The sequence below is a fragment of the Phyllostomus discolor genome, chromosome 2 (assembly GCF_004126475.2).
Source record: "Phyllostomus discolor isolate MPI-MPIP mPhyDis1 chromosome 2, mPhyDis1.pri.v3, whole genome shotgun sequence".
NCBI lineage: Eukaryota > Metazoa > Chordata > Mammalia > Chiroptera > Phyllostomidae > Phyllostomus > Phyllostomus discolor.
The window spans coordinates 24,886,260-24,903,115 of record NC_040904.2 but is presented as its reverse complement, the minus strand read 5'-3'; the positions used below and the strand labels follow the sequence as shown (position 1 = coordinate 24,903,115).

The 16,856-nt window shown below is 33.7% G+C and overlaps 1 protein-coding gene across 1 annotated transcript in view; it reads right to left on the bottom strand.

The window, feature by feature from the left end:
* The window catches only part of RSRC1 (arginine and serine rich coiled-coil 1), a 333,501-nt gene that overhangs the window by 119,135 nt on the left and 197,510 nt on the right, over window positions 1-16,856 (bottom strand). Inside the window, exon 6 of the mRNA XM_036017604.1 lies at window positions 15,214-15,265. Within this exon, the coding sequence (XP_035873497.1) occupies window positions 15,214-15,265 (52 nt within the window). The remainder of the gene's footprint in view (window positions 1-15,213; window positions 15,266-16,856) is intronic.

The following is a 16,856-nucleotide window of genomic DNA, read 5'->3' as shown; positions in this document are numbered from 1 at the left end:
AAAAGCTGGTTAGAAAACATAAATGAAAGATTAAATTAATAAATCATCAAAATTTTCACTTTTAAAAATTAATTAAGATATTAAACAAGAAAAATATACAAAATAAGAGTTGAACAGGAGGAAATAATCACTGAAAAGAAAAAATTTACCAAAAACTTAAAAGACTACTTAGCAAACCTCTACACAAATACATTTGAAAATGTCGATAAAATGGATGATTTACTAAGAAATCCAGTTTGTCAAAAGTAAACATTTTAGAGATTGGAAAGCTTAAATGTATCAAGTTTCATAGAAGACATAGAGAAACTGTTCAACTACAAAAAAGGCACCAGATCCATACTACCTCATAGGGGGAAAACTACTAAACTATCACAGATAGTTTTAATACTGCAAAAATTATTCCAGAGCATAGAAAGGAAACTACCAAACTGTTTTTATGAAGCAAGTATAATGTTGGTATCTAAACCAGATAAATCTAAGAGATGCAGAAAATTACTGACCAGTAGCACATATGAATACTAATACAAACACTAAATAAATAAAATGTTACAGTACAGAATGCAACATTACATTAAAAATAACACACCATTAAGAATCCCGACAGAATGACCATCATAAACAAAGCAACAAACAACAAGTGTTGGAGAGGTTGTGGAGAAAAGGGGACCCTAGTGCACTGTTGGTGGGATTGCAGACTGGTGCAGCCACTATGGAAACAGTATGGAATTTTCTCAGAAAACTAAAAATGGATCTGTCTTTTAATCCAGCAATTCCACTGCTAGGATTATATCCTAAGAACCCTGAAACGCCAATCCAAAAGAACCTATGCACCCCAATGTTCATAGAAGCACAATTTACAATAGCCAAGTGTTGGAAGCAACCTAGGTGCCCATCAGTAAGTGAATGGATCAAAAAACTATGGTACATTTACACAATGTAATTCTATGCAGCAGAAAGAAAGAAGGAGCTCCTACCCTTTGTGACAACATGGATGGAGCTGGAAAGCATTATGCTGAGTGAAATAAGTGAGGCAGTGAAAGACAAATACCATATGATCTCACCTTTAACAGGAACCTAAACAACAGAACAAACAAACAAGCAAAATATAGCCAAAGGCACTGAAATAGAGAACAGGCTGATGTGACCAGAGGGAAGAGGGGAGGGAGTTTCAGGGGAAAAGGGGAAGGGTTTACAGGAACAAATATAAAGGACACATGGACAAAAACTAGGGGGGTGGGTGGAAATGGGAGAGAGGTGGGGAGGATGGGGGGGCTAGGATGGGAGTAAAAGGCAGAAAACTGTACTTGAACAACAATTAAAATAAAAAAATTAAATTTAATTAAAAAATCCTGAAACAGCAATTCAAAAGAACTTATGCACCCTTATGTTCATAGCAGTGTTATTTGCAATAGCCAAGTGCTAGAAACAGCCTTAGTGCCCATTAGTAAATAAGTGGATCAAAAAACTGTGGTACATTTATACAATGGAATACTATACAGCAGAAGGAAAGAAGGAATCCCTACCCTTCATGACAGCCTGGATGGAACTGGAGAATATTATGCTAACTGAAATAAGCCAGGGGGTGAAAGACAGATACCATATGATCTCATCTATAAGTGGAAACTAATGAACAAAACAAATAAGTGAGCAAAATAGAACCAGAGGCATGGAAACAAAGAAGAAACTAACAGTGACCAGAGGTGGGGGGTAATGGGGGAAAAAAGGGGAAGGGTCAAGTCAAGGAAGATGTATAAAGGACCCATGGACAAGGACAATGGTGGTGGAAGGACTGAATGTGGAGGGGTGGGGAGGGGAGGACAGGGAGAGTAATGAGGGAAAAAGGAGGACAACTGTAATTGAGCAATGTAAAAATTAAAAATAAATAATAAGTAAAAAAACACACCATTAACAAATAGGATTCATTATAAGTTAAGTTAAGGGTGGTTAAATATTGGGAAATCCTTAAATATGATATATATATTAAAAGATCTAATAACATATAAACTGATGCTGAAAAACCAATTGAAAAAACCCAGTATCCATTCATGATAAAAAGTGTTACTGAACTAAGAACAGAGGGGAACTTCCTCACCTTGATAAAGAGTATCTACATAAAGCCTACAGCTAATATCATAATTAATGATGAGATCTTGAAGCTTTTCTGCAAAGATCAGGTATGAGGTAATTATGTCCCCTTTTACCATTCCTTTTCAAAATCATACTAGAAGTCCTAGCAAATGCAGTAAGACAAGAAAAGGAAATAAAAGTTATATAGATTGGAACAAAATTAAACTGTCTTTGTTCCAAGGTAACATGATCATCTATGTAGAAACTCTGAACAGCTGACAAAAATACTGCTGGAACTAATAAGCGAATTATAGCAAGGTTGCAGGATACTATAAGTTTAATGAACAAAATCAATCACTTTCCAATATAACAGCAATAAACAAGTAGAATCTGAAATTTAAAACACAATTAACATTTACTTAGCATCCAGAAATATAAAATACTTAGGGATAAATCTAACAAAATATGCACAAGATTTATATGAGAAAAACTACGAAATTCGTGTGAACAAAGTAAAAGAAGACTAAATAACTGGAGAGATATTCCACATGTATAAGAAGAAGATTCAATATTTTCAAAATGTAAGTTCTTCCCACCATGATCTATAGATTCAATGCAATACCAATCAAAACCCAACAAGTTATTCAACAAGCCGATTTTAAGTTTTATGAGAATAAGTAAAAGACCCTGAACAGCCAACATAATATGGGAGGAAAACGAGTTGGAAGACTGACACAACTTGACCTTAAGGTTCACTATGAAGCAACAGTAATCAAAACAGTGTGGTGAAAGAATAGACAAATAGATCAATAAAATGGAACAGAAAGTCCAGAAATAACTGTACACGATACAGTTAACTGACCTTTAATAAAGGAGCAAAAGCAATACAATGGAGAAAAAACAGTCTTTTGAATAAATGGTGCTAGAACAGTTGGACATTTACATGACAGACATAATTAATGTAGCCACAGACCTTGTACCCTCCACAAAAATTAACTCCAAATGGATCACAGACCTGCATGTAAAACACAAAATACAACTCTACAAGACAACATAGTAGAATACCTAGATGACGTTCGGTACAGCAATAACTTTTTAGTGAACACCGCCAACGACATAATCCATGAAAGAAATAAATGGTAAGATGGACTTCATTAAAATTAAAAACTTTTCTCTGTGAAAGGCAATGTCAAAAAAATGAGAATGCCAGTCACAGACTAGGTATATTTTCAAAAGACACATCTAATAATGGACTGTTATCCAAAATATACAAAGGACATTTAAAATTTGATAACAAAAAGATAACCCAGTTAAAAATAGGCCCAAAACTTTAGCAGATATTTCACCAAAGAAGATATACAGATGGCAAAAAATATATAAAAAGAGGTTCGACAACGTCATTTAAAAAATTAGAAATAAAAACAATGGGATACCATTATATACCTATTACAATGGCCAAAATCCAGAACACTGACAACACCAAATGCTGGTGAGGATGTAGAACAACAGGAACTCTCAATCATTGCTGGTGGGAATGCACAAATGGTATAGCCACTTTGTAAGAGAGTCTCACAGTTACTCACAAAACTAAATATACTCTTACCATATGATTCAGCAACTGCACTCTTTGGTATTTACCCAAAGGAGTTGAAAACGTATCTATAAAAAAACCTGCACACGGAACTAGAATAACCAAAGCATTCTGAAAAACAAGAACAAAAGTGAAGGACACACTAACTGTTTTCAAGACTTACTATTGAGCTACAGTAATCACAGCAGTGTGGTACTGCCGAAAAGGCAGACAGGCATACAGATCAATGGAACAGAACAGAGAATTCATGACAGACCTAAGTCATCCAAATCTGGAAACAACCTAAATACTTTCAATTAATCCACACAATGAAATACTACTCAGTAATAAAAGAATAAAACACTGATACATGCAACAACATGGATAAATCTCAAAAACATTATGCTAGGTCAAAGCCAGACTCAAAAAGCTACATGTTATATGATTCCATTTACAAGACATATTGGAAAAGTTGAAACTGTAGGAACAAAAAATTGATCAGTGGTTTCCAGGAGCTAGGAGTGGTGGGAGAGGTTCACAACAAAGGTAATGGGGAAATCCTGAGGAATGATAAGATTGTTTTGTATCTTGATTCTGGTATTGTTACATACTGTTTGCATGTTTCAAAAATCAAAGAACTCTCATTAAAAAGTGCATTTTACTGTATATATGTTACTAACTTAAAAAACATTGTTTAGAAAATAAACAGGCAAGGCATAAACAAGGAGAAAATATTTATAAAGTATATATCTGACTTGTATTCAGAATATATAAAGAACCCTACAAATCAGTAATATAAACAATTTCTCTAAAATGGACAACAGATACTACTTCACAAAGTACACAGATGACATATGACTGCATGAGAAGATGAGCTATCACAGGAATGTACGTTAGGGTCAAATGAAATATAACACATTCCAAAAGAATTGCAGAAATTAAACAGCAGAATACTGACAACACCCAGTGAAGTCAAGGATATGGAACATATGGGACTTTCACACATTGCTGTGAAAACACAAAATGATACGGCCCCTTTGGAAAACAGTTAGGCAGTTCCTTAGAAATTTAAAACGACACAACTATATAAGCAATCCATCCTATTCCCTAAGTGTTTATTCAAGAAAAATTAAAATACATGTTTACAAAGACTTGTATTCAAATGTTCACATAAGTTTTCATCACAACAACCATGAATTGGACACAACCCACCTGTCTACCAATTGCTGAATGAATAGGCCATACAATGCGATACTATTCACCGATAACAAGAAGTGATACTCACAACAATGCAGACAAATTTGAAAAGTATTATGGCAAGTAAAACACCACAGACAAAAGTCTATATACCATATGATTCCATTTATATGGCATTCTGAAAACAGCAAAATGACAGTGACATAAAGCAGATGAATGGTTGTTAAGGTCTGAAATGCGGAGAGAGAATTGACTTCAAAGGAGTACAAGGGAACTTTTTGGAGTAATGTACATATTCTTTAACAAAAATTTTGGTTGTAGTTACATGAATACATACATTTTCAAAATTCATCAAATTTCATACTAAATATTGGGGAATTTTATCACGTTTAAATTAAATGGTGCCGGAACAGTTGGACATCTTTTGCTATACCTCCATAGGTCCATTTTCATAACTATAAAACAACCAGAGAATAAAAACAAGCAAAAACTTTTTTAATAAGCTTAAATTCCACTCCCAGGAGATAATAACCACTATTAGCATTTTGATATAAAACACCCAGGATATTTTTCAATATAAATAAAAACTTTTGGTCAAAACTAAAATAGAACCATTCTTTACTTCACACTCTTCGGGAGCTTCCTTTTTCTGAATTCCAAAATAGGTCACAAATATTTTCTATTTCAGTAAATACACTGTGTACACTAAAAAAGAAACACAGACCATGCCATAATTGTCCTATTTGTAAGTAAACACCAAGAATTCCTACTGTAAAATGTCTTTTGCTGCCATTAATTATTTCGACATTTACCAAACTTGTTTTTATTAATGTAAAATTCAATTTAATTCACAAGTCTTGGATTTCTAAAAAAATGTATTTTCTAGTTTTGCTAAATAAAATTCATTAAATCCTTTAAAAAATAGAACAAAATCTTTTATGGGAAGACAGAACAATTAAAATAACAGTAAACACTAAATAAACATTAATTCAGTAATTTTTTTAGAAGAAAGGATTATTTGTTGATTTGTAAATTTAGGAGATGTTGCACTCATACACAAAAAGGGCCACTCTATTTAAACAGTTTTTTTTCATTATTATGAAAGAAAAAAAGAAACCCCAGGGTCTAAAATGTAATGAGTGATCCTATTAGTTCCACCAGACTAAAATCATACAGTCTACGTATGTGGTCTTTTCAGCCACATCTGTCATGAGCCACTTTTACATCACAAAATGCAAAATACCGAGCACTGATTTACTAGATAAGACCTGGGAAAGTATTCATCATTTGCTTTCCCCCCAAAAGAAAACTTGGCTCATAGGAAGATAGGTGACTGCTTTTTTGTAGAGCATACTCAAAACTTACACAGTTTAGAATCAAATCTTAATATAATACAAGCAACAAAGAAGAAACTATAATGAAGGATTAAATAAAATGTTTCTCAAAAGAAGAAATCTCGATTACGACTTTCTTAAAATCCAGTTTACTTAGCTAGAAAAACATAGGTCAATTATTTAAAATATTTATATAAAAACATTAAAAAGTGTTTACTATATAGTAGATGCTCAATAAATGATAATATTTAAACATTGAAGAAGACACATTTTTATTAAGCATTTTATATACTGATTTGAAGTTCCTCCTTGAAAAGTTCTGTTACATAAAGGGAAATTTTACTTAATATAAAAATATATAATATAGAACAGTTTTGAGTTAATTATTTCCTTGACTTATCTGTAATCTATATATCAGTTTTTGGTAAAGTTATTTACATAGTGTTATTTTCTCTTACAAAAAACAGAGCTGTAATTTTCCTTGTAGGAAAAGGTTGGTTATCATTCAAGTATTTTTAATGCCTTAAATTAAGAAATATTAAAAGGTGATTTTTAAAAACTCATTACAAAATTCTGTTTTAAATACATCATTGACAATGATTCTAAAACCACTGAAAAAGAAAATGCAAACTTGATATGTAAACAAACATCCAAATCTTATACACTTGTCAGTCTTTCAATAATGAAGTCCGGGGGAAAATAAATTCACAGACACCCAAGTGAATTGGCAACTGTAAGTGACAGAAGCCCTTCTAAATCCTCTGTTTACACTGGGGATTAGTGGAGTAGATTTTGAGTTTCAAACTGAACAGTCCATGGTCAAGGGAACCTGCTCCCTGTCAGCCCGCAGGGCATAAGGACAAAGCATGGTCCTGGTAGGAAGTGACCCATAAACGTATTCCTACCCAGGATTTAAACAAAGCCAGTCTGCCTCACAGAAACTCCATATGACCATTAACTGGCCTGCAAGGCCTGCCAGGAGGCCTAATTACAGGTCTACAGAGCCCAATAACAAAAGCTGAAGGGCTTTAGCCTAGGGATGATCTGCTTTATACTGACTTGAGAGAGTCCATATAGAGGACCCAAAAGAAAGAGGTTTAGCTTTAAAATTCTCCCCAGAGATCCAGCATTGTACTCGAGTCTAGAAAGCCCACATGCAACATACTTCAGCTAGGCTTAAACATACCAGCCTCTCAAAATTAACATTCAACTACTGTCTGCTTAACATCTGCTCAAACATGGCAAGTTGCTGTGGTATTGTTAGACTCTAGCTGATAGATTTCTTCTTAGTAAATATTATTAGGTATAAATAATGGTCATTCAAATATAAACATGTAACTGATGCTAAAACAACTATACTTTTTAAAAAGCAATTTACTTAATGATATTCCTTAGGAGACACTATTATATATTTTGGCTCAACACAGAACCAAAAATCTTGTTCATAATTGGAAATTCAAAGTTAAATTAACATTTTTAATTTCATTTTGCATTAAGGCTATTACATTTCATGTAGAATTTCTGAAGTTGGCAGAAACCATACTTGATGACAAAACAGTTTTAACCAATGCCCAAGTCAGTCAAACTATTTCAGGTTTCTTTAGTTTCATTTAAAAAGCACTATTCTTAATTCTTGATAACTTCCAACTGTATTTGCACGCTGGTATGAGAAGGATGTCTGGCTCTCTATCTCTTCTTTTGTTGCCTGATGAGGCCACTCCAGTGATGCCACAAAAACTACTCTTACTCGTACTAGCTCATATTTATAGAACCCTCAGTTGCTGTTAGGTGCTGCTGCAAATACTTTATTATATTAATTTATTTATCATAAATAAAAAAACTCTAAAGATACACATTGTTATCACTCCCATTTTATAAATGGAAAAAAAAAGATGCTCAGCAAGCTTTAACAACTTACGCATGATTTTATCAGTAAATAATGGAGCTGGAAGCGGCATCCAGGCCATCTGACTTGAGAACTTAACCACAGTAGCATACTGTGTTTCAGAGTAATTGCTAACATTTACTCAATACTTACTATCTACCAGGCACTGTTCTAAGTGCTTCTGCAAATGTTAACTCATTCAAACTGTGGAACAACACCATCGTTAGTTATGTGCTACTAGTGCCTGCATTTCATAGACGAGGAAAGGGAAACCGAGTAAAAAGGATAAGTGTAACGTCCAAGCACCGAGTCAGGGAAGCTGGGTGTGAATCTAGACAGCCGACACACAGGCGGAAACCTGCATGAGCAAAGTCTGAAAGCTACTTATTTGTATAAAATAGAAATTAATTTTTCAATCATTTGCTTTTTTTTTTTTTTTTTAACATTTCTCCTACATGAAAGTCTCTCTCACAATAAATCAGGCTATTTCTTGGACCCACAGATCAGAGGTTAGAAACCTACAGAGCAAAACCTCTGTCAGTTTTAAGTCAGGGTAGCAGAATGGCTTCTTTCGCTCCCCCAAAACTGTAGAGCATTAGCATGGGAATCTTGTCTGTAGTTCTCAGAATCACAAGTATTTAAAGTCAGACTGAACTTTAGATGCTATTCAGACTTCCAAGACCATATGGCTATAAAGAGGAAGGGGCAGAACTTGGCTTCTAGGTGCTTAATAGGTAACTACTCGGAATAAAATCTAAGTTTAACACGGTGCAGAAGATGGAGTGACGTACATCTGGCTTATTACAAAGCATAGCTCCTGACCTGGATGTAATGTGCAAGGGCGTGTGCCTCATCTGTTTTCAACAATACTTAACCAGCTTCTCCACTACCAGCAAGGGTCTCTGAAATGCATGTTCCTAGTTAGATTGATGACAAAAACAATGATAGTTCATAAAACATTACCCTAGATTTTTCAAAGTTTTCAAGAATCTAACTATTATGAGCACTCTAATAGTTAAGGAAATGAATGTTTTGACTGAAACCTTAATCCTTTTCAAGTAGCAATAACTCATTGCAGAATCAAAGGCTTGCTTGAAGATAGGAATTATTTTATTGTAAAATAATTGTACCGCTACACCTAACAAACCCAGGTATGTAGGTACTTGGCAATATTTTTCTATCACCCTTCTTTCTGCCCAACATAACTCATGGACTTAATGTATGAACACAAATAGCTCAAGGGTCAGAAATCACGGGGTTTGAGTCCTGGTTCTGCCACTTATTAGCTGTGTGATCTTTTACAAGTCATTTACACTTTCAGGATATTTGTAAAATGATGCTAATTAGCTCTCCATGCAGTGATGTAAGTAAAATGATAAAAAAGATTTATGGAAGAAATCCTTTAAAAACTATAAAGCACAATACAAAGTGTTGTAGACATAGTTCAGAAAATAAAATATTATAGGTTTTAAGATAAAGGTGATTATACATGCACCAAAAAAAATCTACTTTTTCTTGTAACAACAGAGATACAATTTTAAAGGTTGCATGTGTCAGTAATTTTATTAAAAGTAAAATATTAAGGATAGTTTAGAGAAAGTTATACCTTGAAACCGTGTTCTAAAAAGTGTCCTCTTTTCATGCTAATGAAAATATTTCTGTTTGAGAAAAATCACTCCTCTAAATTCTTCTTCTAATCCATGAACATACTTGGCATAAGATAATGTGTTTTTGTGGAAAACCAAAATCATGTACGGAAAGGTGCTAAAAAGTCAAACAACACTGAAAGCAAAAGTGATGGAGACAAGTCTTTAAGTAAACTTATTATTCCTTCTTCCTCCTTTGTGATAATCATGTTTTATTAAATCTTCTGTCACACACTACCTTAAACTTTAAGATTAAAAAGTCATATTACTGTCATTTATCTTTTTGAAGCCAGAAAACTTTTTCATACATTTATTTTCAAATCCATCAAACAATGGTTACAATGAGCACACCAGCATTTAAAGGTTTAATTTTCAATTACCCAGGTCATTTGTTTCTCCACAATGACTTATTCACCAAAGATTAATAGCTGGGGTTTTATTTGGTAGAGTTCTGCTCATTAGAGGTGCTGTGTTGCTGGGAAAGATTTAAAGTTTTAGATATGATTTTTGACCTTCAGAAGTTTATCATTTCATTGGGAAAATAAGTCCAGCACTCATGAAACAACTGAATGTTAATATCAGCAGCATGTGCGTAAACAGCGACATGAAGAGCACGCACAGACAAGTACAAAAGGAATTCAAAGGAGAGAAAGATGGTGTGCTGCAATGGTCAGGAAAATCACATGGAAATTTTATTTGAGATGCATCCTGAGTGTTTGAAGAGGGGAAGAGAATGGAGGAAGACATTTGTAGAAGCAATAAAATCCTGAGCAAAGAGTCCCAGGTAGAAACAAACAGAACTAACTCAAATAACAATGCGGAAAAGTACAGAAATTAACTGTAAGAAATAAAGAGAGCAGTCTGTCAATCCACCATACAGAACACTGGAACCTTAAGCACAGAAGTACAAAATTGATTTTGTAAGCAACTGAGAGCCAATGGATAATATTTTCTTTTTATCGAATATACTGGGGTGACACTAGTTAACAAAATTATGCAGGTTTCAGGTCCGTGACCCCACAACACATGATCTGTGCACTGTACCGTCTGCTCACCACCCCAAGTGGAGTCTCTGTCCATCACAATCTATCCCCTCATCCTCCCTCCTCTACCTCCTCCCGCCCCCTTCCCCTCACAACCACCACACCGTTGTCCACGTCCATGACCTGAGAGTCAATGAATAATTCTGAGGCATGTCCAAATAGTGGCTGAGAAAGGATCATCTAGCAGTGGTATTCACAAAAAACAATATGAAATAATATTTTGGTGGCTACCATTTCCAGCAAATGGGTCGAGACTATGCACTTTATATATTAAAACATTATAATATATATCTTTACAACAACCCTATAAGGTAATTATTTACCTTCCCCCATACAGATAAGGATATTTTAGCAGAGAAGTCCTTAATCCTACTTTCAAACAGGTAACTTAAATGTGTGACATGGTCAAGTTGAGACATTAGGGACTGTACTCGTATGGCTGATAAGAAAGTAATGTGGTTTAGTTGCTGTGGAAAAGTTTGGTGGTTTCTCCAAAAATTAAACATAGAATTACCAAATAACCCCACAAATACAACCCTAGGAATATACCCCCCAAATTATAAACAGGTACTCAAAAAAAGTACATGTTCATAGCAATGCTATTCACAATAACCAGTGGGTGGGAATTACCCATATTTTCATCAATATGTAAATGAATAAACAAATGTTACATATAAACACAATGGAGTATCACTCAGCCATCGACAGAAATAGAGCACTAACACCTGCTACAACATGGCTAAATCTCCAAAACATTACACTAAGTGAAAGAAGCCAAACACACAAGGTCACATGCCGTAAGATTCCATTTACATAAAGTACCCAGAACAGATACATTCATAGAGAAAGAGGGCCAACTGGTGGTCACCAGGAGCTGGGAGAAGGGGACTGGAGAGAAAACTGCTCAATAATAATAGGTTTTATTTTGGAACAATGCAAATGTTTTAGAACTAGATAGAGGTGGTGGTTCTAAAGCACTGCGAATGTATTTAATGCCACTTTAAATGCATAGATAAAATACATACACAATTGTTCACATTAAACAATTATGATTGATTTTTTATTATGTAAATTTTACCTCAATAAATTACTTTTTACAAAATAGAGAACTATAGTAAACCAGAAGATATATACTTCTGTCATGCCCCTTTTACAAAATCCTGTTTGGGCTAACCAAGTTGCTCAAGGTCACACAGTATGCGGGAAGCAACTTTAGAACCCTTCCGCTATTCACTGCCATCTCTCTGGAGAAGAACCGAAGCAAGAGACCAATTGGGAGGTAATGGATTAGTCTTTGGGTGAAAAGTTTGGTGTCTGGACTGAGGAGATGGTAGTGGAAAAGATAATAAAGGAATAAACATAAAAATATTCAAAATAAGAGTCTACACAGATTGACTGACTGACTGACTATACAGAAGTCAGAAAAATTTCAAGGTTTTGAATCTTAAATAGGAGAATGATAAAAGTATTTTTTAAAAGGAAAGGAAGAAATTATGGAAGAAACAGTTTGTAATTGTATTTAGTTGGTATCATAGAATAAATCATTAGCTGAGGTTACAACTTAGATTCACTTTAAAAAATGTATACAATTTTGCAACCTTCTGTGTCCTACTGCATTTTGAAGATTTAAAAAGCAACCTTAGATATAACCTTAACTGTTACACAAGAGACATAAATTTGGTTTCTATTGCAATTTGGCAATGAACCTAAAAAAAGTCTATCTAAATCTGAAGATTTAGCATAACAAAGTATAAAGTTTAGTACGTATAAAATATAATTACAAATACAATAAAATCTGATTTCAAATTCATGTTTGGTACAATATGCATAATACCCTACAGTTATATTTTGCTTAATGTTATTTTATTCTTTCAAAATCATGGAACTACTAATTGTTGCCAAATGATCTACAAATATATTTTACTTCCAAAGCAGTAATATTATTAACATTCACTAATAAATCAATAACAATACAATGGTTATATATAAAACTTTCTTCTGGGAACCATAGTTAAAGGCTAGGCCTAATCAGCAGGATTCTATACATGAACCCTACAGACCAGCACACAGCCTTAAGTCTTTCCCTGTACCCGAGATTCCAGCTTACAGCCTTAAGTTTTTCCCTGTATCCAATTCAAGGGCCCAAAGTCAAAAGTGTTTTCCTTAGGAACTCAAGTAAACTCCAGTATGACAGAATGGGGACTTCCAGACCTTCCTATCCACTCACCTCCATCTTAGGACTAGGCAAGACTTTAACTGCGTGCCTTGCCAGTCTGAGCTCCAGTTCCTTCTGTATTTGTTTACTTTTAATAATACAATGAACACCTTGAATTCATCACTGACACAGATCTGGAACTCTGACAGTAAGTTCTATATTTGCTTATGTGCTTCTCCCCTATCCATTCATCTGCTTCCCCTCTCCAGGCCACAAGTTCTCATTAAAAGCAGTACTGAATATTTTTCAAAAGGGTATAATATATTATATCATATTATAAAGCAATATATTCATGGAACTGGCATCAAAAAGCAAAGTCTGGTAAAAATGGTTATTTAACCAGTGGCAATGAGAAGCAGCACAGTTCTTTTGTAGAACAATTTAGCAAAAATGTATAAAAAGCCACTCTAAAGATTAATACCTCCTAACCACATAAACTCATTTCTATAGCAACCAATCCCAAGAAAATAATCTAAATGAAGAAAAACACAATTTTTAATAGGATGCACATCATAGTGTTATAGATAAAAGGGGAAAGCTGGAGGAAACATATTCAATAAGAAGAAATTAATAAATAATGCTACAAGCCAATATACATTTTTTAATTTGAAAACTGTCAATAGTATTTTGAAAATTTCTCAAATACACAGAACCTAGCTCTTTATCCTGAACAGATTTTGCAGTGTAAAAGTTTTAAAAATGAGGGATGACAACTGGGACTGACAGAAACGAGTCACACGTTGTGAGGTCAGCACTGCCAGGTTCGTTTTATAATGTGCTTCAAAATCATAGTAAAAGACTGAGAAATAAAAGAAAATGTATAAAACTATGAAATAAAATTTCTTACAGTTATATTGATGGAAACGAATATTTTCTGGACTAATAAGCACCATAAGTATTTTCCTTTAAAATGTTTGTCAATACTCAAATTCTGAACTAAAAAATATATTTCAAAGCAAAATAGTGCCACTAAAGAATGAATGTAGACTATGTAAATGATAATCACACTGACTAGCTTTATCCTATAGTATAAAACACTGTAACAAAATTTTAATGTGTCGTGTTTTCTACATAACTAAAAGATAAAATGCATAAAATGTAAGTGACATTTAAAGTAATAGGCAGGGGTATAGAGACTCTGGCAAAATAGTCACAAATTTTTAGCCCTTTATAGTAAGGAATTTCTGTAAGTGATTTATGAAGCTAGTATATCATTTATACTGGTGTTCCCAATCTTTAGTCTGTGGACATTTTGAGTCAGAATGCAAGGAGCAAATGTAAGAAATCCTTAAATCATGTGCACATATATATTTTCTCAATCAAGTAATACAAAAAAATACAACTACTGTCATTTGGTAGTATGAAATTACTTTTGATGGTATAACAGAATTCTTATTTTATAATTGGAAATTATGCCTGTTTACAGGCCTTTAAAAGTATAATTTCTAAAAATATGCACTACTCTGGTGACATTATGCTAACCCTACCTCACACCTGATCCTGACAACTTACTACTTGAATAAGTTACATACATTTTTGAAGAGCACATTAAGGTTCAAAGTAAAATATCAGTACTTAGAAAAGATGACATGGATTTATATTTTTATTTTTTTATCTTTGTATTTTTAAAAAGGTAAAGTATTTAATGTCTACAGGAATCTGGGTATATGTCTAAAATCAAAGTCATAACATTATTGCATCACTGAGAAATAAAACATATAGATGGCATTTTAAGGTTAGGTGGTATCCAGAACAAAAGGACCAATGAATTCATTGGAGGAATTAAAGAACAGTATTTACCTTGCTTCCTTCAGCTCAATGAAAACCTCAACTTAAAGCTCATTATCTTATACTAAATCGGAATAGATCACAGACTTAAATCTAAAAAATATAAGACTATAAAATGTTTAGAAAAAAATGCAGGAGAAAGTCTTCATGATATGAGATTAGGGGAAAACATTCTTAACCGTGTCAGCAAAAGTACCATCCATAAAAGATAAGATCAATAAATTGGACTTCATCAAAATTAAAACCAAAATGAAGTCAACTTCATAAACAGAAAAGACAAAGAGTGACCTTTTAGTACTACTGCAACAATAAAAAGTTAAAGTAAAATATGACTGTATATATAACCTAGATCTCATAAATTTGTGAGGATATAAGAAAATAGGTGTTTTTCTTTTTGACCCACTTGTAACCATACTAGGATTTATTTCAAACTTTTTCATTTAAATAAAGTTAATTATCAATACTTACCAGCAGCTTCGAGAACCAACTGTAGTCTGGCTTTGGCCTGTTCAGCTGGTGGCTAAAAATCAACCATAAAAGATATTTACAGATCAGTTTTAATAGATGGATCTTTAAATTAATGCATTGTTATGTGAATATCAGAGAATTGAGAGAACTTTATCATAATCAATATTAACATCTATTCACATTTTAACAAAATTCCATCACAGCAGTTCTACCAATCTGCTCTCTCACCTCAGTAACTGAATCACACTTTTCATTAATATGGTAAGAAATGTTTTCATTTTTTCACTGGACAAGGTTTTGTTTACTCTCCAAACATTGTACCAAACAGCAATAGCCTAAATAACTGCAACTGGATGAGGCAAAACCCACACATTTAACAACATTCTCAAAATGTTATCTCTTTGCATATGAGAATATGTGAAGTGACCTATTAGAATTTAAATAGCAATTTGAAGTCCAATACTTCAGGCAAGTCATATCCTAAAACCAAATTATTTTGTTTTCTTAACTGCACTGGAAAGGAGCAACTGTGACAAAGACAGGACACAATGTGAGTTAACATGCTTTCCATTCCTACTAACAATCCTAAAATTGTTCTCTCAGAAATTGATTCAATAGTTGATAATGCTGAAACTAAACTGCTTTCCTACCAGTGACCTTGTTCTGAGATTTTTGGATAATGTGTTGATAGTATTCAAATGATAACATGAATTGTATCAAGGCTATTATTTTATGAAAGACCTGTTAAAAATTGTTTTTAATATTATACAACTGCACAACACATTTGTAAAAATGTCCGCAAGTGACTAAACAACCTCATATTTATATATGAAATCATCATTTGAAAATTAACATCTAACAAAATATATTAGAATATTTCACTATTTGTGGAAAAAAACAGCTTAAGTGAAAAGAATTAAATAATTGGATACAGAAAGACGTTCTCAGAAAAGTTTAAGAATTTGAATAGCATTCTTGAATAAACTGCAAGAAACAGGATGGGAGAGTGACAGATGACATGGGGCGGAAGAGAGGGAGAGCCGTTTATATCACAGAACAGGGGTTAACAAACTGTAACTCCAGAACAGGGGCTATTTTATGAATACGTTTTATTGGAACGCAGCCATGCCCATTGCTTATATGTTGTCTACAGTCGCTTTTGTGCTCAATTCAACAACAGCAGAGTCAACTATTTGTGCAGGAAACTTATGCCGGCAAAGCCTAAAATATTTACCATGTGGACCTTTAAGAAAAGTCTATTGACCAGAGCCATAGAAGATGGAGAGACTTAGAAGAATTTGAACAGTAGGGTGATGAGATGACCTCTGTACCATGATACATCATTCTAGCAATACCCTTGAGGATGAACTGAAAGAGATGTGATTGGAGGCAAGGGGTGCAGTTAGGGAGCAACTGAAGAATTCCAGGCCAGAGACAATGAAGGCCTGAGGTGGAGCAGTAGCAGTAAGGTTGGACAGGAAGAACTAGATTTGAGAAATAGTAATTGGTACCAAACCAATTACTATTGTTTGGATATGAGAGGAGGAGGAGCTGACAAACAAAAGAAGTACTTTATGCCATGCCTGTAGAGAAAGTCTGTGTAAGTGTGCTTTATAAAGTATTGAAAATATGTGACATCAAAT